Raw genomic sequence first — 26080 nt, forward strand, 5'->3', positions numbered from 1 at the left:
TAATTTACTTGTAGCACTTTAGATAAAACACATATTGAAGTCTGGGATATTAAAATAATTCCTGGAAACTCTTTGAACCCCATAATTCACATTCTGAAGTTAAAACTCCCCATGCTTTAGAGAAACAAAGAACATGCTGTGTTATATAATCAATGAATAAATCAAATTTTGTGCTTAACTGTATATACAAGTATGGTGGTCCTAGGCAAATAATTTCAAAAAAAACAACTATAGAATAATTTATTATACTGCAATTTGTTGAATAAAATATTCCCTTTACCAGGACAAGGTATTATTTTCCAATCGCTTCACTATAATCCTTTTCATTGTAATTAATAATAACCTTTTTATTTAGAACAGAGCTAAACAATGGAGTATAATGACATTAGATAGAATATATTTTCCACTTTAAAATGTCTACTTTAAGCTCTTTTTAACATGCTTCAAGTAAATAATTCAAGATTGATTTTTTTCTCTTCAAAAATTATCCATTGAGTTCCCGATGCTTAAAATACGATAAGCAAAAGCACAGAAATATAAGTAACTCTATCTCCTCATAGAGTGTTTTTATATCTTCCTTGGATTAATTATTAATTCCCTCCATTTAGTTTTCAATGTTCAGTTGTAGCCGTGGCTGCTAAGGGACATTGTCTCACAGGTGGAACCGACACAGAACCTGCACATCTGACGTGCATGGGAGAGAGAGCAGCTGGGCGCTCTGCCTTTGCTTTCAGCCCTGCAGGAACTGGAGGTCTGGGCCAAAGAGTGATTGATTCCTTTCAGGGAAGTAAATCACCCCAGGCACAAAGAAGCTTATTTAACTTTAGGCTCCAGGGCATTTAGCAGCGAACAAACTAGACTTTCTTTGAACAATAAATCATTTAAAAATTTTAAAAATAATATTTAGGAAAAATACAGAATTACTGAATTAATTGCGAATAAACAATATTTATAACTTTACTTGAAAGGTTAAAAATGGTGATGTTTTTTAACTTGTCTTTTGCTATGATTCCCTGATGTTGTTTATAAGCAGGCTTCTATATTTCAGTCATAGCTTTAAAAAATATTCTAAAAGAAAATCAAGCCTGTGCCCTGGCTTTCCTTTTCTATAAAAAGGAACTAACACTGCCAATTTTACTTTTAGATTTGAATGCTCCAATAATTTGACTATAAGTACAATAATAGTCCCTCATTATCCATTCACTTTCCTCTTTTCAGTTACCCATGGTCCTTTGAGGTGTGCTAATATTACATGGAAAATTTCAGAAATAAACAATTCATGTTTTTTTAAATTATTGTTTACGCTGTTACAGCTCTCCCAACTTTCCCCCTTCTTCCCCCTTTGCCCTGCCCACCCCTGGAGTTTTAGATTTCATTCTGTTCTGAGTGGTGCGATGAAACCACTTGTTGTCCTGCTTGGGTATGAAGCATCCCTTTATGCAGCGGAGCCACACCGCACACACTACCCCATTAGTCATTTAGTAGCCGTCTTGGTTATCAGGTTGACTGTGCTGGTAGGGCAGAGTTTGTGTCCAGTGAGCCTTTATTTTTGTAGAGACTCAAAATTGTCATGTAAATAATGCTCTAGAGTCTAGAAAACCAACAGTCATAAAGTCTTACATCAGTTTGTTTTCTTTCTTTCTTGTATATTCTTTTTGAAGGGGTATCAATAAATCAAATATACTACATAATATTTGTATATTCAAGTAGGAATAATTCTTTTTTAACTCTTAGGTTCTCCTGGTCTGATGGTGAGCAGACTGTTAACATTCCAAATGTATCTACCATGTTCTTTTCCATAGTATGTAAAGATATAGATAGAGAGAGAGGCTAAGACAGTTATTATGAACTGTCTTAGCCTCTCTCTTATTATTATTGTCTTAGGAACGTATCAGGCTGAAACTGGAAGTTTGTTTATTTATCTAGGCTTTATTCTCAAGCAAGAAATTAAAAAATAATAATTTCATATCTATTTTCTTTTCTTTCCTTTTTTAATACTTTATTTTTAATTGTTTTCATATCTATTTTCTTTTCTTTCCTTTTTAATACTTTATTTATTTTTAATTGTTTTTATTTTTTAATTACAGTTTACATCACATATTATTCTGTATTAGTTTCAGATGTGCAGCATAGTGGTTAGACACTCATGTGCTTTACAGAGTGTTCCCCCTGATATTTCAAGTACCCAGCTGGGCCCATATGGTCAATAATATGATATTATTGACTATATTCCCTAAATTGTTGTTTATATCTTTGTGACTATTCTATAACCACAAATTTGTACTTCTTAATTCCTTCAAACAAGAACTTCAAATGCATAGAGCAAATTTATTCACTGCTCAATGAAATGGTAATCTAAAAATAGGTCATATGGAGAAATGTTTGCATGGACAAGAAGAATGCTACAATCTGAAATAATTATAATGCATAATAAAATTACTGTGAGGAACTCACACCAATTATGGATTGTTTAAATTAACTAAAAGGATACTTTCTACTTTATTTCTCTCAGTGTATTAAATACACAAGCATCTAATTCATATGTTAACTTTCTTTCAAACAAAACGAACCATATTTTGATAATGAATTCCTCTAAACCATAACAAGCAAACACCACTGTTGCTTTGGTCACTGCTTCTCATTTCATCTTCTGCTAACTTTCAACGGCCAGAATCATCATCTTGCCATTCTTGTCCCTTTTTCCTTCTACAAATAATTTTCAGAACTGATTATGAACAGTGTGCTATGTCCAGCACTAACAATAATAATATGAATGACATATGATTCCAGCCCTGAAGATGTTCTCTTTAATTTAGTAGAAATTATGTAGGTAGAACAAATTTAAATTCAACATTAAATATTCCTAATTTGTGAAAGTTTGCTCACAGAATGAAGCTGAACTTAATAAAAGCCTCATTTAGAACTTGGAGATTATTTGTACGTACCACACCTAACTGGATGCTTATATCAACAGTTTGAAATACGTATGGTTGACTCTTGAACAACATGGGTTGGAAGTGAGCAAGCACATTTAAATGCACAGTCTTTTTATCTTGTAAACAGACAACATGAGCTTACAGTATTGATAACTACAGTACAGTACAGTACTATAATCGTATTTTCTCATATTTCTCTTAATAACATTTTGTTTTCTGTACCTTACTTTATTGTAAGGGTGCAGTATATGATACATATCATATGCAAAATATGTGTTAATCAACTGTTTGTTATCAGTAAAGTAAGGCTTCTAGTCAGTAACAGGTTATTTTAGTAATAAATGTGTGGGAAGTCAGATTTCACATGCAGATTTTCGGCTGCACAGCTGCGGGCTCACCTCCAGTGTTGTTCAAGGGTCAACTGTATGTAGAGAAGTCGAATTGTCCTCTTTTAACAGGAAAGGCAAAACAAATTACTTAACTAGCCTAGGTCACAGTGCTTACATGTGAAGAAGCTGCACATTTAACTCAACCTCCTCATGGCTTAAAAAGGAGAAGGGGAAGGGGCATCAAGGAAGATATATAAAGGACCCATGGACAAAGCCAAAGGGGAGAAGGGTTGTGGGTGGGAGGGCTGGAGAAAGTGGTGGTGGGAAAATGGAGACAACTGTACTTGAACAACAATTTAAAAAAATGTTAACCCCCCAAAATAAAATTATAAATAAAAATAAAAAGTCTATACTCTCCTTCTTTTAATCTACTTTCTTACTAATAATAGTAACTAACATATATATGATATATATACTTACTAACTATAAAATGTTATCACTATTCCTCTCCTGCATCAAATATATATTAAAAAATTAAAAATGAAATGAAATGAAATAACAGGATAGCTCCATTAAACATGAAATTAGAGCTCTATAATTAGTATGATCATGTTGATTCTGGTGCTATGCTATTTTGCTCACTTCCTTCTTAGGTTGATCGAGTCAATAAATAACAGAGCTGTCAAACCACACATGAATGTACCATTTTGGGATATCAACTCACCAACTGTACCTGCAATTCATTAGTTATGGAGATATGACTTATGATGACACATTACTTTGAAGGAAGCCTTTGCTATCTCTTTTGTACAGTCAAAATTAAATGGGCTGTAATGAATTACAAACACATCTTTGAATTCTTCATTTGGGACCATCTATTTTATAATGCACTTGTCTGAATCCAAAGAATATACCCAACTGTGCTCTGTGGTCTTAGCATTTAGTAATTGGACAGATAAGGGCATGTGCTGCGTTAGATAATGCCACATCTTTCAATCAGCATAATGAGGCAGGAGCAACCTTTCCATCAAACAAGAACCAGGTTTTATCCCAGGTAACATGTGCTGGCATCTCTGAGAGAGTTGTTATAATGGTACATGACAAGATAGACATTCCCTTGTTTTAGAAAGCATTTTTGTTTTCTTGCAAAGATGAAAAATGTAAGGGTCTAATTTTATGCACATCCAATCTTTTGAAAGCAGGACATAAAAATAAAGAGAAAGTTAGTTAAATTTTATTATATCAAATATATAAGATGATTAGAAATTACATGAAATTACATGATCCTCTATAATGTTTATAGAGATGGAAGTATATTGCCAAATGTGGTGATCAATTACAGAATATACAATATGTTATAAGGGTATTAAAGTTTAGAATAAGCAATAACAGTAAAACAAATAAATTTTATTAAGCAAATATATAGTAGGTAGTAATAACTGGCTTATTTACAAGCTTTTTAATCATAAAAACACACTTAAAGATAATTTTCATTTAGAGATGAGAAAGCTGAGACACAGAGAAGTTAAGTAGCTGCCTCTCTCTAATCAGAGCTTTTAAATAATGGCACCAGGATTGTACCAAAGGACCATTGTCCTGGAGCTTCGATACTGCACACTGCCTTCCCAGAACATGGGTTCATAGTAAAGTTTTTAGAATTAGAAAGCTGTGGGTGTGAATCCCAGCTCTGCTGGGTATACATTAGCTGGGTGTAAACTAAATAGATTCTGTGAGATGGAGATAAAGAACAAGTGTGTTTATTTCTCCCCATGGTTATACTAAAACAACCACCACCACCAAATAGTATGTAAGTCATATTCAGTGTCACAGTTAACAATGAAATCTAAGCTTCTGCTAGAACTTTAATAAAGGCTCGTAAATGCATATGTTGTTAAGAGTTTTGCTTGAAGAACTGCCCTTTAAGAGGAAAGCTCAGTGAATGAGAGGAGGTGCCAGACATATCAGGGTTGAATTCTGAATTTTGAATTAGTTATGTTGTTAGGTAAACTATTTAGTGCCTCTGAGTCTGCTGTTCTTCAGTGAGCATTGGAGAGTCATACCTAGTTCAAAACATTACAAGGATTAACAGATATGTGTTTGAAAATACTCAGTTCAAATTAGTATTTTAGTGTTTTTTTTTCCTTTATTACAGAATTATCATTTTTTTAATCTGGTAAAATACATGAAATTGCATGAAATTTTAAGAGAGAGTTTATTGATTGAAGTCCTGTGAGTAATTTGGTTTTAAAAACTAAAGACATTAGAATAGTTTAGAGGTTAGGTAAAGGAATTTGGGTAGCAAGAATGTGGATAAGTGATAATAAGATATCACAAAAGAATTTTAATGGTAGTCTATCATTCATTTAAAACCGTCTCCCCATATAAACACTGTAAATAAAACTTTGGCAAGGCATAGTAAAAATAAACTTAGAGAACCTACGAAATATTCTATTTTTCATAGACATGAAATAATAAAGCATTATTATTAGAATCAGAACAATATTTTTGCCTAATAATGCATGGGAAAATGAAACAGAGTGAAGTTCTTGTACTGAAGGCTTTTTAAATAGCCTGGAGCTGGTATTTAGCATAAAAATAGTGAACCTAAATTGAAAGAATGGCCAAGGTTGAGCTGTGCTATTTAGAGTCACTCCCAATACTAAAGGAACACGTTAGAGCTGTTCCTCCCTAATGGCATAGATCTGAGAAGTCCTCACCACGTTCTCCTCACTCCCAGTCCACACCATCCATACATGTGCCCATTTAATTATAAATGGGTCTGAAAGATGCACAAAACTCTAACACACAAAACTGAACCTTCTACATCATTCTTAATCAAGAGTCTGCCTGGTTAAGATCACAGTTTACATTGAAGTTTATATTCTAAATACCAATTTCATTTAAGAGATCACTAGTAGAATATGCAGTAGTTTCAATTTACCTCTTCCTCTACATTAATTATGTAAAAATATTTTTAAAATTCATGTTTCCTTTTTTTTGTTTTGATTATCTTAAAATACACATACTGTATTTTTGGACTATAAGATGTACTTTTCTCCCCCCCTCCAAATTTGGGAGGGATAATGGTTGTTAATGCTGCTGTTGAGCTCTGTTTACACTTACATTGGTGAAATATTATGTTATTAAACATAAATTTATGTTATTAAACATTTTACTATATTTTTTGCTTCAAATTTTTTTCCTATTTTCCTTTAAAACCTAGATGTGTCTTATGGTCCAAAAAATACAGTACCTGTGTCAAAGACATACACGGTGTTGAGATGAATTACTTACCTCAGAGTATTATTTATTTCCAAACATCTTCACCTATATATTAAAGTAGCACTGTATTTATAGGCCTTCTAAATTTTAAAAAACTTCCTTCTACATACCAGCACCATCTGTTCTAATTTTGTTTGATGGTATACTGGGCTCTCCTATACCCAACGTGTTGGTTGCTACCACACGAAACTCATATTCCATCCACGGGATTAAATCCACTGCTTTTGCCGCCTCCATATTTCCTTCAATAATTGGGGGATCTAAACAAAATGAACATTAAATAGAGATTATTTGAATAGCATCACTTTTATAAAACCCCATTTTTTAAAAATATTTTATTTATTTAGTTTTAGAGAGGGAAGGGAGGGAGACAGAGAGAGAAAGAGAGAAACATCAATGTACGATTGCTGGGGGCTGTGGCCTGCAACCCAGGCATGTGCCCTGTCTGGGAATCAAACCTGCAACACTTTGGTTCGTAGCCTGTGCTCAATCCACTGAGCTATGCCAGCCAGGGCAAAACCTCATTTTTAATGCACTATTTTGAGAAGATGGCACATAGTCCATTGGGTTGAAGTAAAATAAAGAGTAGGAATAATAAACTGTTAAGTTGAAGGGAGTAAGAGAAGAGGTTATTGATAAATAATAAACTAGAGAGAGTAATTAACATATGAATCATCTGTTCACTAAGTCTAGGGTGGGAGGTCTGACAAGCTCCCAGGTCATGCCTGTGCTGCTCCTCATTGGGCTGCACCCAGGAGAGCAAGGAGCTATCCATCACAACAGAATCTAGAGACATTTCTGAGACAAGGGTAAAACTGAGGCAGTTGCAGTTTGTATGGATTGCCACTGATGTAGTGGATAGGCAGTGAATGATTTATTACTAGGGCATCTATATGAGCATGTTGATTAGCCGTTGTTTTAGATTTATACCTAAATCACTTGGGGAAGTGATAATAAATGTTATAATAATTCATTAAGATTTATCAATTACTTCTTAGAATTCATGCTGCTGGATGTTAGATGTCAATGGGAAGATTATAAATTATGGGTAGGAAATAATCTGAGATTGCTTATCTAACTGAGATATGACAAAAACATTCAACCAGAGCCAGACTATAGATTATTTTAAGCTCTCTTAAAATATCCCCATATGTATTTTTAGTAATTTACCTACACATACATAGGCATGTAAATACCCATACACCACTTATGTGGAAAATTTGTTTCTTTAGGCTTGCATAGGGCTGACTCATTATCCTATTATGGAATTTTCATCTGCAATACAGACCATGAATATGTAGCTTTTTAAAACATTGTACCCATCTCCACAATAAGTGCTAAGCAACCCAGTGTCCAATTTCTACTTTTGGACAAATTTCTGTGTGGCCCAGACGATCCTATGTCTCATCCTGCCACAGTTTTAACCCTCTTAGACACTAATTTTGCCATCTATTCTCTTTTGTTATGAGCTCATCCCATATATTTGACATATATTTTTGACTTCCTGATTAAAAGTTTGGCTTTGCATTGCCCTCTGTTTTGATTCTGCCTTTTTATTTCCTCCACCTTTCCTCATACCAACTGAGAATTCGCTTGTCTTCACTCATACATAGAGACTAATTAGAAGAGGGAAGGTGAACTTTTGATCTGTGAAGGGCTTTTCATGGAGAAAGGGGGAAAATCAAGCTGGTTGTTATGACGCTGGGTAGGGTGGCCTCCTTCTTTTCCAGATACCTTGCAATGACTTTGAACTTCCAGTAAACAGAGGCTCCAGTGAGTTGAATAGTGGCCACCAAAAAGACATGTCTATGTTCCAATAATCAGAACCTATCAATGTGATCTTATTTGGAAAAAAGCATCTTTGTGGGCTATTTTAAGACTGGAATAAAGTAAGGATCTTAGGATAAGATCCTCTGGGATTATTTAGGTCGGTTCTAACCCCAGCGACAAGCGTCCTTATACGAGAACACAGAGGAAGGAAACATGGAAGAGGAGGACACCATGTGACATGGCCGCAGGCCAAGGAGCCACCAGGAGCTGGAAGAGGCCAGGAGTGGCTTGTTCCTTAGGACACTTGGAGAGGGTACAGCCCTGAAAACACTCTGATTTTGGACTTCTGGCCTCCAGAACTGTGAGAGGGTAAAATTCTGTTGTTTTAAGTCACTAAGACTGTGGTTATTTATTATGGCAGCCCTAGGAGACTAATACAGAAGTTTAAAGGCAGAAGCTGATGAAACTCTTTCAGATTTTGTGATTCCATGAGCTTGGGGAGTCCAAATAAAAAAGTATGGTAGAAATCTCAAGGAGGCAGCCTGATCCTCTGCCCTGACAGCTGTGCTGCAAAACCTCAGCACCATTTAAATGCCTGGAAAATGGAAATGCTGGTATGATTCCAAAGGGTCTCTTTTGGCAAGGGCATGGTGTTCTCATTATAGCAAAGGCTACACTGGGACTTTTCCAGGCAACTGGCCGTCAACAAGTATGGGCAGGAGTAGGCTGGGTCAGAACAGGAAGAACCAAATGGATGTGCAGTGGAGGCTGCTGCTGATAGACCCAGGTGAGCTCATGTGAGGATCGAACATGAAAATGCGCCCAAACAATAGGAAGATCGGGGGTATGTTCAAAGATTAGAAAGTCATACTTGACCACAGAAAGTATTTAGAGGAATGGTGAGAGATAAAGTAGTAAAGGTCAGCTGGAGTCATTCTGTGGTAGGCTTTGGATTCCATATGAGAAGTAGGGCCTATGACTTAAAAGACAGAGAGGAAGAAGAAGAAGCAAAAAGCTCTGGAGTTACTACCATGAGAAGACAGACTCCAGTGGGAAACCCCTAACCCAGTGATGTAAATAACTCTCCCAAGGGGGGGAAACACGAGTGCTGTTAGGAAGAATGTACCTGCTGAGTTATTGAAAAAGAATAACATTCCTGCCCTGACTGGTGTGGCTCAGTGGGGTGAGTGGTGTCCCACAAACCAAAAGGTCACCAGTACAATCCCCCGTCAGGACACATGTCTGGGCTGTGGGACACATCCCCAGATGGGGGACGCATGAGAGGCAACCCATCACTGTTCCTTTCCCACATTGATGCTTCCCTCTCTCTCTTTATCCCTCCCTTCCCCTCTTTCTAAAAATAAATAAATAAATTCTTTACAAAAAATAATAATATTCCCTACTAGGATGCCTAACAAGGCATGAAAACTGCTCTTTTTTAGAACAAAATCAATTATAGTAGTTGTTTTGTTTATATACATTAACTTCAGTACTTATGCAAATATAAATATTTAAAACAAACATACCTTAGTATATATTTATAATATTCTCCCAATAAAATGGTCTATGAAAGAAATAGGGATAAGGGCAAAAAAAACTAACATTTATCATCTAAAAAAATGTGTCTAGAATTTAAAATGGCTCTTCCACTGGCCTGCTTTCCATCCAGATTAGGGCCGGACTTCTGACCCACACCACATTAAGAAAACAGGATATAAAAGCTTGCTTTCTAACTCAGTGATTTTCAACCTTTTTCATCTCATGGCACACAAATTAATTACTAAAATTCTGCAGCACACCAAAAAACTGTATTTCTTGCCAATCTGACAAAAATTAGATATAATTTTGATTCATTCACACAATATAGCTCTTGTGTTGGCTGTTTTCATTTCTTTATTTGACAGTCTAAGGGAAAAGAGGTCAGTGCCCCTGACTAAATAGTCAGGTATTGCAAGTTTTAAAAATTCTTGCAGCACATAGCAAGCTCTAGCCTTGAGGTAGGCAGCCCATATAATCAGTAAGGTTATAATCTCAAAACTGGTGATATCCATAAAAGGCTTACATACAAAATATTTCTTCTGCTTCCTCCCCACTCATTTGTGGATATCATTTGAGGATATATACATGTTTTGCCTCTAGTACATATTTTATTTGTATTATTCTGAGCCCTAAATATCCATATAAATGGATGTGTGCCTAATGCACTCTTTTCCCACTCCTTCAGCCCTGGCAGGAACAATTGGACACATTTTCTTTTCCCAGCGCCACCCACACAGATGGGCTGGGAGCAGAGGTTAGGTTTACATTGGAAGCAGATTCATGACTCAAACCAAATGCAGGAGAAAAATAGTCAAGAGCAGAGAGACTTTGTGTCCTCTCCCTTCAGCCAAATTCCTCCCAACCTGTTTGCTATTCCCGGAGTAGGGAAGAGAGGACAGTACTTTGTGCAAAAAGGAAAAATACTAGGTATCAGAAATGGGGTCTGGATGTCCAAATTTGTTACTGTGTCAGTTCTGAGGGAGGCCACCTTTTACAGATAATCTCAGTATTAAAAAAAAAATCAGACCTTAATGGTATAATGCCTATCAGAGGCTTCTCTCCATAAAAAACTAAAATGTTTTTTAATTAACTTGATAGGTATTTAAAGCTTGGTCCTACTTCCGAATGTAAATTTCAAGCAAGGGGATATAGAGCAGAAGAAATACTCCTTATTTTAATACTCAGGTCAAAAAAATCCCCTTACGTATGTGTTATTCTAGCAATTAGGCATGAGCAGAAATCCACAGATCTATTTGCAAATACCTTGAGTCTGTAACGTTCAGAGTAAAAATTCCCTGACTATTCTTTGGAGGAAAAGAGAAGCAAGCTTCATAAGTATCTTAAGGCTAAAAATTCACAGTGTTTTAGTCACCTGACAACCAAGCTGTGGTGCTCGGCCTTCAGGCCATACCAACTAGCTGACTGAGGATCTTCTGACACTGTCAGAATGACTTCAGATCTGAAAAACGGCAAGGTAATCCCACCTGTTCTAGGTTCTTGTAAGTTGCCAAAGTGAGTCCTGGTTATTTCCTTAGGATGTCAATGTCATCCGAACTGTTAGAATCCACCATCTCAATTCAAAACTCAAGCACTTAAGAATGCCCATAAAGCATTACCCTCTCAGATGTTCTAACTGAAAAAGCCGGTCCATGAGAACGGAAATAGGCTTTTCATTGGCTCTGACACAAGCTGTTACATTACAGGCTGTAGACCCACCCCATAGATCAGCCCACAGGCCTCTGGAGGGAGCCCTGGGTGCGGCAAAGAACTTTGCAGTGAAAGGAAGGCAAGGTGTGCTCTGACTCCCCAGAAGGTGTGATTCATTGATCTTCCTCTAAGGAAAATTTGAATATAGCCTCTTAAAAACCCATAAATTTACATTTGAAATAACAACAGAAAGTGAAGCTACAGAAGGCAGAAAGTGCAAATTCTAAAAAGTAAATATTCCACAATGAACCTACTGTTTGTTGCATTTTTAACCTATAGATTTAACAAACATTTAAAAAGAAAACACTAAATACTAACTTAAGATACTGTGGAACAGATACTTTTATACTGGTGGTAGAAATAAAAACTGGTTCTACCTTTGCACAGAGTAATGTGGTGGTGTAGTTTATGGGTTTAAGCATGTTTATGCTTAGTAACTCAATTTATAAATGTCTATTATAAGAAGATAATCTAACCTAAAGAAAAAAAATAATCTAAAATCCAGAGATTACCATGTGTGCAGATGTTAATTGCACAAAATTTGTAACAGTTCTGGTCTCCCACATGCAGAACTTTAAATATAAACACATTTTTTGTTTCTCCTTTTTTTAGAAAACATACCCCAGGCTCTCTTAATTGCTTCTCATAGTATGGTTTCGAGACTTCTTTATGCTCTGGCCAACACCACCCACCTCACACACATGCACAAACTAAATGCTGAAAGTGGCAGTAGAGAATCAAATGTAGCATTCTAAATGTGACCTGAGCATCTTGCGTCAAATTTTGGCTATCCATCCCTTAAAAGGACGGAGAGAAGTAATATTTATAGTAGATTGTTTGAAAGATTTATAGTTTATTCTTTTATCTCATTAGTCTAATTTCATCCTTGGACTGCTAAAAGTAGATGTCTTTGAAACATAGCTATTGAATACCTTTAATAATTTACTTTCATAAAACTGAGTTTAATCTTGTACCTTCCTTTTAGTAGGTACCACTCTAAATGTAAGCCACAGGACTTTTATTTTTATTTTATTGCAAAAACTATTTTTCACTTCCACTTAGGATACAGTCACATGAGAATTTTACTTACACAACTCAGAAAAGAACATACAAGATATTGTACAAAATAATCATTTTTCGGAGCCCATCAGAAAGCTAAGTTTGTAAAGAAATCTAATGAACTAAAGCCATCATTGGCAGAGTACAGGGAGAAGAAGAAGAAGCCACAGATGTTCATAAGAAGAAAACAGTTCAACATTTCACACATATTTGAAAGCAGCGTGCTGGCATGTCTGTTTTGAATCCCTGGGAGCTCCAAATCAAGGAGAGTCTGCACCCATTGGCTAGTTCTTTTTTTTGTAGACCTTTGCCAAGTATGCTCAAGAGAACTTGGAAGCAAGACAACAGAGCCATGAGAGACCTCCCTTGAAGCTCAGACACCTCAGATCTCCTTAAATCCAAGACCGGAGCAGGAAAACTGAGACCCCACATGCACTCTGGACCTTACACTGAATATGAGTAAGTGGCCATCTGTGGCTAGGTGAGTGGTGGGAGAGCTGAGAGAGATCTGCCTCCTCTGTGAGGGTCAAGTATTTGGTGTGCTAAGGTCTGAGAAGAGCGTGGGAGAACTGAGAACCTCACCCCAAGCCCTGTGCACACTGGGCTTTAGACTGATTATCACACAACAGCTGTCTGGGCAGATGCAGGGGAGCTGGAAGAACCGTCTCTGAGATCCAAGTTGGAAGAGCCACCTAAAGTCTGATGCTAAGGCTAAAAACCTCCAGACCCTCAGGAGGGAAGGTTCTGATCCTACACTCAAATTGCTTAAAGCCTGCATTAACCTAAATTTAACAGCAAAGCCCAGATCATGTCAAAAAAGATTAGACTGACTCAAACCCTGAAAGAATGACATATATTTTCCTGGGCATAAATAATATATACTTTGGCCTCTACTGTTATTTCACACCAATGCTTGGAAGTCAATAAAAAATTATCAGGCACATGAGAAAATAAAGAAATGTGATCCATTATCCAGAAAAGAACAAAAATCAAAAGGCAGAATTAACGATGGCCCAGATATTCCAGATACTGAATGGTCAGGCAGGAACTTTAGAATAATTGTTATAAACATGTAAAAGCATAAAGTTGGAAAGATGTACAGTGCATATAAAGAAACATGAAATTTGCCCTGGCTGGTGTGGCTCAGTGGACTGAGTGCCAGCCTGCCAAGAAATGTGAACCTTCCACTGAGCACTGTGTGAACAATGTAAAAGGAGCCAACTGAAAACTGGGGGCCTCTCTCTGTTTTCCTGTCATGGACTTAGGCATACAGCTGCTTCTTCCCCAACAGCTTTAAAATGTTTATGTGCCTTGTGCTTTCTTTCACTATCAAAACACTGGGATACTTACAATAAAAGTTTAAAAATAAAAAGGGCATTTCTGGGTAGATCATAAAATTCTTAAAGCGTCCAAGTTTTGTTTTTTTTTTTTTTATAAAAGAATTCATTTTTACAATATGCACAGATTAATCAAACAAATGAAACTCACCAGTCTTTGCATCCTTCCAGTCATCTGAAAGACTCGTCTTGGTCTGTATAGTGTATTTAGATATGGGACTGTGATTGTCCGAACCGCGGCTCCAAGTAAGCGCCACAGAAGTGGCTCTGATGTCTTCTATTCGCAGACCGCCTGGAGGGCCTGGGGGGCCTGAAATGAAAACACAGGTGATGACTCAATAAATACCAACTGCTGAATTAAGCATGTGCTCAAATACAAACATGTCCTCCTTGAAATTAATCTAAAAAATATGTAAGTGATACAATAAGTGCTGCCATGTTCCTTTGAAATACAAACCATAAGAAGTGATATTCATGATTTTCACTAAAAAAATTCATTTTTCTCTTTTTTAAAAAAAGAAAGAAATGCTGCTGCCATTTAAAAGTGGCATTGAATGAGGGAGAGGGGGATGGGCAGGGCAGGGGAGAGCAATAGGGGAAAAATGAGGACAACTGCAATTGAACAATAGCAAATAAATTTTTAAATGGCATTATTATCCAGGATACATATGATACTGTTTGACTCATAAAATGTGGTTGGCATCAATGGGACCTAATACAGATTGTACCATAGTGAGATGAGTGAGCACTTGCTATGCCCATGAATCAGAGAGAGTAGCGCAATGTGGTCCAGAAATGAGAACAGTAAACCAAATGTTTCACTTCGCTTTCCCAAAATGGAACAAATGCTTTTTTATAGCCCTAAATATTATAGGTAGTTTATTTTATGTGGAGTAGAAATATCTGGGAATGATGTTATGTACGAGCATAATATTTTGGGTAATATATTTCTTGTTAGTTTTAGTAATGGGAATAAATAATACTAAAAGAAATATTGCTAATTTTATAAAATATAGAAAACAATTGTAAACTCAGAGCTATACCAGGATTGCTCTGAAAACATCAAGTTATATAATGAAGCATCTTAGGACAGAATTATTACTGCAGAACATAAGACAAGTTTTAAAAATAGGTTTTTATAGATGATTCATAACTCAGTGCAAATATTATTCATTTATTTTCTAAACTGAGATCACTGTGCTGGGTGATAGAAATGGAAAGATAAATGAGATGTAACTCAAAGGCTTCAAGTAGCTCCTTGTCTTGAAAAGGCTGAAATAAATCAGCAAACAAGTAATTATAATAGAAAGTAGGTGGGTGGGCTGGGATGGGAGTAAAAGATAGAAAATTGTACTTCAACAACAATGAAATAAATAAATAAATAAAATAAGAAAAAAAGTAGAAAAATGCCATGATAATACTATACCACATCCTTATAATTTGCCTCAGAATTTGTTTTTAAAACTGAGACCTGTGCCCCGTAAGGGGTACAGTGGCGTCCCTCCCTTACAATGCCACCGGAGCTTCTCGGCTGGGAGAGAGCTCCTCTCCTGGAACAGACATCTCAGAAAAAACAGCCTCACTGGTGTTCTTTGCACCAGGAAGGAGGCCATCACAGCAGAACTGGACATAGAATATAATAATCAATAATTCGGTAACGTGGCACCTTTAGTTTTTCATGTTGAATAGGGTACTAAATGAGACATGCTTTTATCTTTTAGATAACAGTAAATGCCTTCCTATTTATATATCAGATCAGATGCTTAGCCTACATAGCTGGCTTTGTTTTTTTCTCCATGTGGACTTTGGTCTGTGCAAAGGTGTAGACAATACCCCAAACCTCTACCCACTTCTGTGTGGCTGGTCTCAAGGGGAAAGGCGTGTGTTTAGATCAACACAAATGCATTTCTAGCAATTTTAAAATAACACAAGACACACCCTGTTGATGGTAGTAAATTTTATTATTTGGAAACAAATACAATAAAGGTGAACTTTTGTAAATATGTCACTTTTAATAGTGGATTTATACTTCTTAACATTAACTAAAAGTAACAATAATACACCATCTAAAATAAAGGAAAATCAACATAGAAATGTGGAACACATTTGGAGTTTTGAAAGAACACAGTACATTTTTTTATGTGCAGAAGCCATGCTGACATACAATGCACATTCTTGATCAGAACCAAGAAATTCATTACTTTACATAAAGCCTATCCCAAGTCAATTGATGAGTAGAATATTTCAGAGAATGAAAGTTAAAAATTAAAGAATGAATCTTTAAAAGGAAGAGAAAGTCATGCATTCGGACACTTTTTCAGAGCATAAGGGTATGGCATTCCGAAACTGTTCAAGGGAATTAAGACAAAATTGCGGTGGGTCAGTGGACAACCATTAAAGTGCAAATCACTTCCCTGCCATTATTCTCTGACATTCTTGGAGCGGCAAATGAATAATGTTTTAAAAGTTCAGATTAAAGTCACATTTAGTGTATTTGTTGGGACACTATGTGTATAACTTTATTCGGTCATCCATTCATTAAAGAGCAACGTTGTTGAGCAAAATGCTGTAATTAAATTGGTCATTTTTTTCTCTGATACATGCCTGGTCTATAGTGGGTTCTTAATAAATATTTGGTGAATATATGAGTGAGTTTATCACAGTCTATCTTCAGACAGTTCTATAAGCACAATGGTCATCTATAATACAATCTCCCTTTTCTGTTTGCTTTGAAATACTAAATCATCATAAAAAGGTGAAATTGAGAGAAGAGACTGAAAGGTCCATATCCTTAAAACCTTGGTGTGGCACTATTACTTGGTTTATCTGATATGAAGCAGACTTTTCCATCCAGTAATTGACAACAACTTTCTCCCAGAAAACATCTGAGAGAAAATATGTAATTAAAGAACAAGGATTTTAAGCCAAAATAGGCTTGAGTTTACATTCTATGTCCTAAACTATCTTGCAATTTTTAAAAAATTTACTAAGTTTCCATTCTCTCATCTGTAAAATAGGACTGATAAAAAACTGACCATATAGAATTGTTGTTAAGACTAAAATAATATCTTTAAAGAATGTAGTACCAGGCTTGGTACACACAAAGCCCTCTGTAAACTTTAGCTATTAACAATATTACATTATTCCTACAAAGCTGTCTGGGCACCTGAGCTCCTGGCAGGAGAAATTGTTAGTGTTTCTTAATAATTGGCAGGGACCCGTCTAGTAGAGTGTTCATTTACCAATTGTCTTCACTTACAAGTGAAATACTGCATAGTGAATTCGATGGAGGTGATCAAGGGTTGGGGCAGTGAAGGCCCTGGTACATACTAAGGAATCAATGCAGCAGAGACAGAGGAGTGAGTGGTTCCACAGAGACAAGCTAGTTCATTGAGAGTTCAGCCAGGCCCAGCCTTGCACTATCTCCCAGAAGGGTTTCAGATCAGTGTGGCTGATATTACTTGCTATGTTTTTCTGTTCAGAATTGAGAGAGAAGTGTTGCGGTAAAAGAAAATAATAGTAATGCAGTTACTTGTTGCTCAGCACAAAGGAAGGTGTTTAGGAACTGGCCATTATCTGATTCCTTTATCAATGGAAAAAAATTGTACAATTCTGACTCTAATAACTGGTCTCTCACTTGCTCTCCCCCCTCCCACCGCCCACCGTCCCGCTACCTCTCTCTCTTTTTTTCATTTCCCATCACTGTGCAAACACTCTCAAGACATCTTTAAGGAGAGAACCGAAGCCAGAAAACATGTAAGCAAATGGGCCGTTCCAGGCAGATTATTTCATTATTACTCTCCTAACACCTCTTCCCTGTTTCCTAGGTGGTCCTCACAGCTAATGATTGCTAAAATGTGATTTATGCCAAATTTAAGTTAGAGTGAAACAGAAAAATTGGTCAGATAGAAAGAAGCTTTAGAATTTGACCTGCATTTTAAATGCCTAAGTACTGTAGGTGACAAATGATTTTTATCTTCCATTTTGTTCGTTTTTATCACTATAATTTTTTTGTGGGAAAGAGACAGACCTTGGATATTTCTATGAGTAGTCCTGGTGAAGGTTTTTCATCAGTTCTTCTCCCTACCATAAAATAGTTAGGAAGTTAGAAGATAATGAGAAAAAGATAAAAAGAGATATGGGGGGGGGATAAAGATTCACTTAAAGCATGTTTTTTGTTTTTAGATTTTATGAATATAGTTTAATCCACCTCACTTGCTTGTCACCACCTCTCAGAGACTGTTGATTGAGAAATCTCCATAAAATCTCACCCATGAGAAACACTTAATGGTCTATCAAGGTCATTGTTAGTGCCAGGTTTCTACCTTGCAGTTCTTCAGAGTCAGGCAACAGGAGTCTATAGTTACTGAAACATGCTTTGGTTACTTTCTTACCTAGTGAAGGATTGTGGAAAAACCAGAATGGTTCCCTGTCATCTGAGATTCAGTGCAAAGTCTCACTTGCCACATCCATATTCTCTTTCCCTAAATTCCCCTAGGTTCTCAATGTTTTTACCATTAAATCATTGACTATGGGAAAATAATGGAAGTATTTCAATATGCAACATAGATCACACACACTTTCGAGTTCACTTAGGCCAATATATATACACGTTACATAGAATACTGAAGACAGAAGGGTTATTGCCAGAATCACACAGTAAGTCTGTGGCAGCATGCAGTCAGAAGAGGCTGTGTTTCCTGGCAAGCTTATCCAAAATGAGCCCATTTGAAATTCAGATTGTGCAGCCAAATATACCTGTCTGCTAAAGACATGCAAAGCACCGCCTGAATGCTGACATGTTGATACTGTTGTTCTCTTGAATTTGTCTGTATTTTTAAATTAGTATGAATTCATAACATAAAATTTACATGATGCAAAATGTTAGTGAATCAAAAAAGGAAATCTACAGTGTGCATGTCAATAAAATGATATATTTTATTATTATTATATTGGAGTCATTGCTAAATATTTTATAATTCTTATCAATAACTCTATGATATAAGCTCTTTTCTTTTCCCTATTTTACAGATGAGTGAACAGAGACAGGGATGGATTAAGTAAAATGACCATAGTCACACAGCAAATAAATGTAAAGGCTAGGATTTGAACCCAATTTACTATGAGACGAACTTTTCTTTTTTTTAATACTATTTTTTAAAAGATTTTATTTGTTTTTAGACAGAGGGGAAACGAGTGGGAAAGAGATGGAGAAAAACATCAATGTGTGGTTGCCTCTCTTGTGTCTTGCACTGGGGAACCTGGCCAGCAACCCAGGCATGTGCCCTGACTGGGAATTGAACTAGAGACCCTTTGGTTCATGGGCCAGCACTCAGTCCACTGAGCCACACCAGCCAGGGCCCAATTTTTCAAAAACTATACCAAAAATAATAATTTAGAAACAAATAAGTAAAGATAACATCACCCATTTATATATTCATACTCAATATACCCAAGGTTTTCCTGATCATCAGAAGATATTTGTTAATCTTTCCTGAATTTTACTAGTATTTTTAGTAATATCTGTGTATGAACAAAATACAAATGTGATTTCCACCCAGTTTTTATTCATATGTAGTCAAAAGTTAAAATAAGCAGAAATATAATTATTTATCAATTTGTTATTTCCTCTTTAGGGACATTCAATGAAAAAAGAATTTAAACACTTGAGGAAAAGCAACCAGAAAAAAAAAGTTGTTCAAAATGAGTATTCATACCATATAAACTAGCTGACCAGATGATTTCAATCAATAATGGAGGCTTATTTTCTAATAAACAGGATAGAAGATTTGAAAAGAGACCCTCCAGAAATAAACAGGGGGCATAGTAGTTGTGACTAACCCCCCCATCATTACCTGAGTTGGTACCAATACTTAGGCAGTGCTTACTCCCTCTTAAGCTCTGACTGGATTTCTAAACAACCAGAATTGGAACTAGACACAAAAGCATACTGGTCTTATTGGGACTTCACATACCACACACTGTTAAATTAAACCTTGATGTTAAGCCTCAAGGACATGTTGGTGTTGCCATTTTTTTCACATGCAATTCCCCAATATATAATTCAAAGCAAAGCACTACATACAAGTATACTGTGGCTTATTTTTTATTTTTACTATAGCAAATTTTAAGGAAAAGTTTGAATGTTAAGGACACAAAAAAAAACTTTTCAGAACAAATAATCCTCCCTTCTAAAAGAAAATAATCTTAAAATAATAATATAAAAGAACATTAGTTATGTTAGGAGAGTGGGTTTCTTCATTTCTAAAATATGTCAATTAAAGTCCCTTTATTACAGCAGGTTCATTCCTGCCTTAAGAAGTATTAAAGCAATGGTTGGAATTATAAGGTTATAAAACACAAATCTAAGTGGTATGGTCTCATCAATGTTCAAGGCTGTGCTAATATAAAGCTGAATGTTAAATATTTTAACATTTAATAAGAACATGGTAGTTTTTAAATCTCTAACATTGATTAAAGTGAACTTTGATCCTAAACAGAAATAAGAACAAAGCTAAGAGAGATAAATTAATCTGTATGATTCTAAGCAGTGTTGATGCAGTTCATCTAAACAAGAAGACTCGTCCTTTCTTGGAACCAGTCACACTTGTTAGGTGGTTTCCTTTCTAAGATGTATTTCTTTCCAAACTCTATCTCCATCTGCTCTTGGTTGTATACTTTCAATTATAAGGGAATGCCCATGATGGGGTTCACGCATCATGCCTCCACGATGATGTTTGCAGACACACAGGACCCTCAAATTAATTTTAAATAACATGAAAATGCAATTGATCTGGATCTCTAGTCTAAATTTTAAGATAATTCCTTCTGTGACAACAATTGAAATTAGAAAGTAAAAAAAAAAAACTTAAAAAGAAAGAAATAGGTAATATCTTGAGATCTTTATTACTTTAAGATAACTAATAAATTATTTTTTAAAAAACTATTCACATCATATGGATATATATGTCATATCCATATTCATCAGAGCTTTCCTAAGAGTTCTTTCAACCACAGATAGGAATGCTAGAGTTAATACATGAAAAATCCATATAATGCCCCATACCTAAACATAAACCCATTTAAAAAGAGAAAAATTATTTCTTGTGAAGAAACAAGAATTGTAAGCATGTCTTTTTGACCAAAGAGGAAAAATGAAAGTATTTTCAAACAATGACATTTAAGCAGTTCCAGAAAGAATTGTATTTACTTCAATTTTAATCCTTCACTTCTGTTCAAATCCTTCTGGTAAGAGTGTCAACTTTACTCAACATGAGAAGATCTAAGGAGGCTGATGGGAGGAGTCAGTCAAGTTTAATTTGAATCCATGCTATTAATGACTTACTCATCTTCACTTAAATCTTGCTTTTGAGATAATTTTCTCCACATGCTGTCTATTTTCACTTCCCAACCCCAGGAATTATTCCAAAAACCCTACAGAGCCACGAACAGTCTTCAAGTGTTTACGGCTGTTTTTTAACCTTTCTTGCCAAAGAATACGTATGGTACCAGGATACCAAAGGCCACTGGAGTTAATGCCCCTTAGCTGATGTCCTAATTAAGATGACTCATTAGTCAATGTGACAACATCGCTCATTACCTGCTTAGGTAAATCAAACAGTCCATTCAGTGGCAGTACTCCTGTATTTTAATTCACCAGTCTCTTCATATTTTTTTCAAATAATGAACTAATTTCTGAGATATGTAATTTCAAAGAAAAACAGGACAGGAAAACACAAAAATTTTACTTGGCTATTATATGATGCACTGGGTTAGTTCACCAGGAATGTTTCAGTATTAGTGAAGCTGCATAACTGTGTTTTTCAATATCTTTTTACACAAAGTATGTTTAGAAGTTTCAAAAGGAAAAATATCCTCTAAGAACTAGATTACGGGGTGGGGAAACTGCAGAAGCTACAAGATTGAGTTATTAGTAAAATCTAGTATAATATGTTAAAAAAAAAGATTTTCACACAAATGGTGAGTGTCAACGATCACCAGGTTGGAGGCAGGCTCGCACAGACGGGGAGAAAAGGATCCACCATGTTTTTCTCTCCATCTTTTCTGTTTTTACCTGCAAGAGGAAAGACCAAGGCTGAAGGGAGAGTGTGGATGCCCAGTTAGGGGCAGGAAGCCATGTGCTTTGGGGATATGTCATGTTTCCTTGATGGGTAAGTTGAAATGATGAACAAGGAAAAAGATCTCCCAGACACTGGAGATGCGAGTCCAAAAGAGAGAAGGTTGAATGTGACAAGCTTTGGCCTAATCAAACCTGTCTCCTTCAGAAATAGTGACTGACTTTCTGAAGAATAAGAGTCCCCTCCTCACTGCCCCGAAACCCAAAACTACTAGACCCTTTGTAATTTCACTCCACATAGTACAAGTCTACCTGTTAAAACATTTGTGTATCGCTTGAAGGCCTGACTAAGCAAAAAATACTGAGGATGAATTTAATCAATGAATATAAAAATTCATTGGTTGATAAATTCAACCAATGAATTTTTAGTGGCTGGGGTTGGATATCATGGAAACTTGTTTCTTAAATAATATTATATTTATTTTTATATCTCTATATATTACTAGCTAAAGGGAAAGAAGTAAAGGAACATATTTATAACAACATGCCATGGGAACTGTAGCTATTATTATTCTCATTCATAAATATGGAACATAAAGCCTGCAGTGATAACTGACTAGTCTAAGTCCACAGGTTATTCAGTGGGTGAAGTGGATTTCTAATCTATGTTCATCTCTTGCTAAAAGCCATACCTGTTGCATTGCACCACACAGATCTTTTAATGACTGCATGCAGTCATTACAAATATTATAAATATATTCTATATAGAAAACCATGCAATTAACAAGATGATTGCCCACCTCTTTCACCTACCCATAACTAAAGGTAGCTTCATTATTAGAATTAGACCATTTACTAACAACTGCTATGCTCCCTGGTGATAGTCATATAAATGGTAGAACAAGTATCTAGGAAAACTTGTCTTTGCTGACTGCTTGTTGCAAATATAGTCCGTATGATGGTCACAAAAATTGCTAATATTAGATATATTCTTTTCCCTCACTTTTAAATGAAGTTTTGGTAGTTTATGCTATATTCCAGAGTTTGCTTATCTGCAACCTGAGGTGTTAAGTCTGGAAAGAGGGAACTCTGAACAATCACACAGAAATGGCTCCATAGTGGAGGGCCATTTCTTGAGTTAATTCGAGTAGCTACCAGCCTACATAGGAACCTATCAAATAATGGTCATTCAAACTGTTTGAACCACAGATGGATTTAACACATTCCTGTCAGTCATAGTCCTTTGCTCCTGGAGAAATTCTCAGGAATGTGTGGAGGGGCTCCAGGGGCTGGTGGCTGAGAGCCAGTGAGACTGCAGAGAGCTATTGCTCAGAAGTGTGTTCTTCAGCATGACAGACCCTAGACTGCTTGGTGACAGGCACATGAGGGTGTATCACAAGTCATTTGCTACTAACAATGTTTAAAATTCATAAGTTTGTGCATTATTTTTTGTGAAAATGAAGTGGAGTCAAGGCTATCTCTGTAATATGCTAACTCGCATTCACTGGCGTTCAAATGCACTTTTAAATGAGGGGGTTGGAGCCTCCAGCGATGTTCTGGGAAACTCAGGTGAGCCACAGTCACTGCCCTCACCTCCTTCGGTGTCCACAGAGTGACCATTGCTGATGGCCAGCATTGGGCAATTAGAAATTAAGGTGGAGTTTTACTTTTTCAAAATAAAAGCTTTAGAATTTACGGCCAAATATGCATTCAGGCAAGCATTCTAATGTCAAAAAGCTGTGGCAGAGAAAAAGATTGAGAACTCCCTGCTGGGCTGATCTAATGAGATGTCCTAAGTCATATTTGGATAACACACGGCCTGCTCTCTCACTGTCACCAGTGAGATCCTGGTATAGGATCCCACCATCACCTTCTAGGAAGAAGTGGGGAGGGTGCCAACCATGAAACTGCTGGCCTTGTAGGACACCCAGGGAGGGTTTATAGTTAGTTGTAGACTCCTTCTGATATTTCTTTTTTTCTCTCTGAGTATGTCTTAATTCCAGGGAAGATAGTAGTTTGAGGAGCTATGTGATAGGAATTCAAAAGGACTAAAATTTCCTCTCTGTAACTCCTTATAGAGACCATAGGCTTAGAGGGTAATAGTCTTCTAAGTTTCTTTCATTTTTTTTTGCTTAGGGCTAAAAAATTTTGTGACCTAATCAATTTCCCAGGGGCTGGGTTGATGGGGTTGGCTGGTAGCAGGGAAATGTGGTCATTGAATATTCCTGAGACTTCAAATGGCAGCCGCCATAAAAATCATGTATAAGAAAAGTATTTTACTTGAAAGTGATTTTATATTATTAAGTATTTTTTTGGTAATCATTTTTTGGTAATAAAGCTAAAGTGTTTTTACCTTCTTTTGTTTAATAAAATGAACCTAAATAAATTTTATAAAATAAATCATATACCAATAGTGAAACAGATATATAATAAAAACTATATAATCTGACTTTTATATTTGGGGTAATTAAATTTAAGGAGTGGGAGCAAGGAATAGTAGCTTATACAGTGAATTTGGATTACTACTATCTGGTCATAACTGGCTTTATAATGTGAGAGATAAAAAGCATATTCTTTCTTTTTGTTTTTAAAAACTCCTTTGCCTGTGAGTAGGGATTACCAGTCCTTCCACTACTTCCTGTAAGGATGATATGATTAAATATATATGAATGGTTTGTAGACATATCTATTATAACCTGAGACATTTAACCATTCTGAATGGATTATTTTTAAGACCAGAGAGCACATTATAAAATCAAACTTTAAAATCATCTATTATAATTTATTTACTGTTTTTGCTATTGTAATTATAATTGTATGATGTTGACTAGTAGAAAAAATATTTTCAAAATTACTATAGCTTCCCCTTATTGTGAAACCAGCCATAAATATATCAAGGGAAAAAATTAATTTGCAAAATCTCCATCAGTGACTCTATAGAATAAATATATCTTACCCCCCACAAAGGCCTACATTTTAATTTTTCCATATAGATTATTTTATCCAATTAAATATATCTGAACTAGTCTTTGGTTATATTAAATTACAGCAATTGGCTGGGTGTGGTATCTGAAGTCAGATGGCCTGAATGCAAATCTTGCTTTTCTACTTGGTGGCTCTATGACCTTGGGCAGGTAACTTAGCTTCTTTGGGACTCAGTTTCCTTAGGTGTAAAATGAAGGGAATAATGGAAGCTATCTCTTCAAATAGTGCCTGATAATTAATAAGCCTCTAATAAATATTGCACATCCTTATATACAGAGTAGGGCAAAAGTAGAGTGACAGTTGTATGAGAAACAGAGTTCATACTTGTATTATTACTTATTAATTATTATATGATTTTCTATAAACTTACCATAAACTTACTTTTGCCACATCCTGTAATATAAGCATAATAAATATGATGCATAGTATATAGTTTTTATTTTAATGTAGACTGTGCAATTATAACATTTTGTTGTCATGTTACATATTGAATTACGTAATTATATTTATTTTTATTTTATAGTCATAACATCTTTTCACACCATAAAGATTGGAGTTACAAACATATTTTGCTGACAAAAATTGAAATTATTTAAAAAATATGAACTAATTGCCATTTATTCAGGCTCATAAAGGCTTTTGGATATCGCTGATTTTCTGTAGTGCTCTTGTAATTTGATGTAATTAGCATAATTGTCAGCTTGATTTGGTGTGTTTGTCTGGTCACTGCACACTGGTGTGTGCGAAGCCTGTGAGAGAAGGCTGGAATGGGGCTCCTGAAAGCAGGCGTGTCTACTGGGTCCTGAGAAGCTTGCGGGCTTTCTCTCCCAGAGTTGGAGTGGGAACGGCGAGTCTACTGGTTATTTTTTAAGGGAGCCACGGATACGGACCAAGTATGCAACAATGAATAGATTCCAGTTTGTCAAGAGCTGCCCAGTTGGATGACAAGACCCAGACTCAGGAGCAATTCATGGAAAAGGGCATGAAATCCTCTAAGGAAACTTCTCTCATGTAATCCAGTGAGGAAAAAGGAGAGTAATCTAAATTTGTATTTCTGTA

The 26080-nt window shown here is 35.9% G+C and overlaps 1 protein-coding gene across 3 annotated transcripts in view; it reads right to left on the minus strand.

The window, feature by feature from the left end:
* Window positions 1-26080, minus strand: part of CNTN1 (contactin 1) — a 318439-nt gene that overhangs the window by 51362 nt on the left and 240997 nt on the right. For 2 of the 3 annotated variants that reach the window (XM_028531929.2, XM_028531930.2), the window contains 2 exons: window positions 14111-14269; window positions 6658-6807 (listed from right to left, as the gene is read on the minus strand). In XM_028531929.2, the coding sequence (XP_028387730.1) occupies window positions 6658-6807; window positions 14111-14269 (309 nt within the window). Of the gene's footprint in view, window positions 1-6657; window positions 6808-14110; window positions 14270-17650; window positions 22034-26080 lie in introns of those variants that run through there. The other variant, XM_028531933.2, reaches the window with a different exon arrangement.

The sequence above is a fragment of the Phyllostomus discolor genome, chromosome 2, assembly GCF_004126475.2.
Source record: "Phyllostomus discolor isolate MPI-MPIP mPhyDis1 chromosome 2, mPhyDis1.pri.v3, whole genome shotgun sequence".
NCBI lineage: Eukaryota > Metazoa > Chordata > Mammalia > Chiroptera > Phyllostomidae > Phyllostomus > Phyllostomus discolor.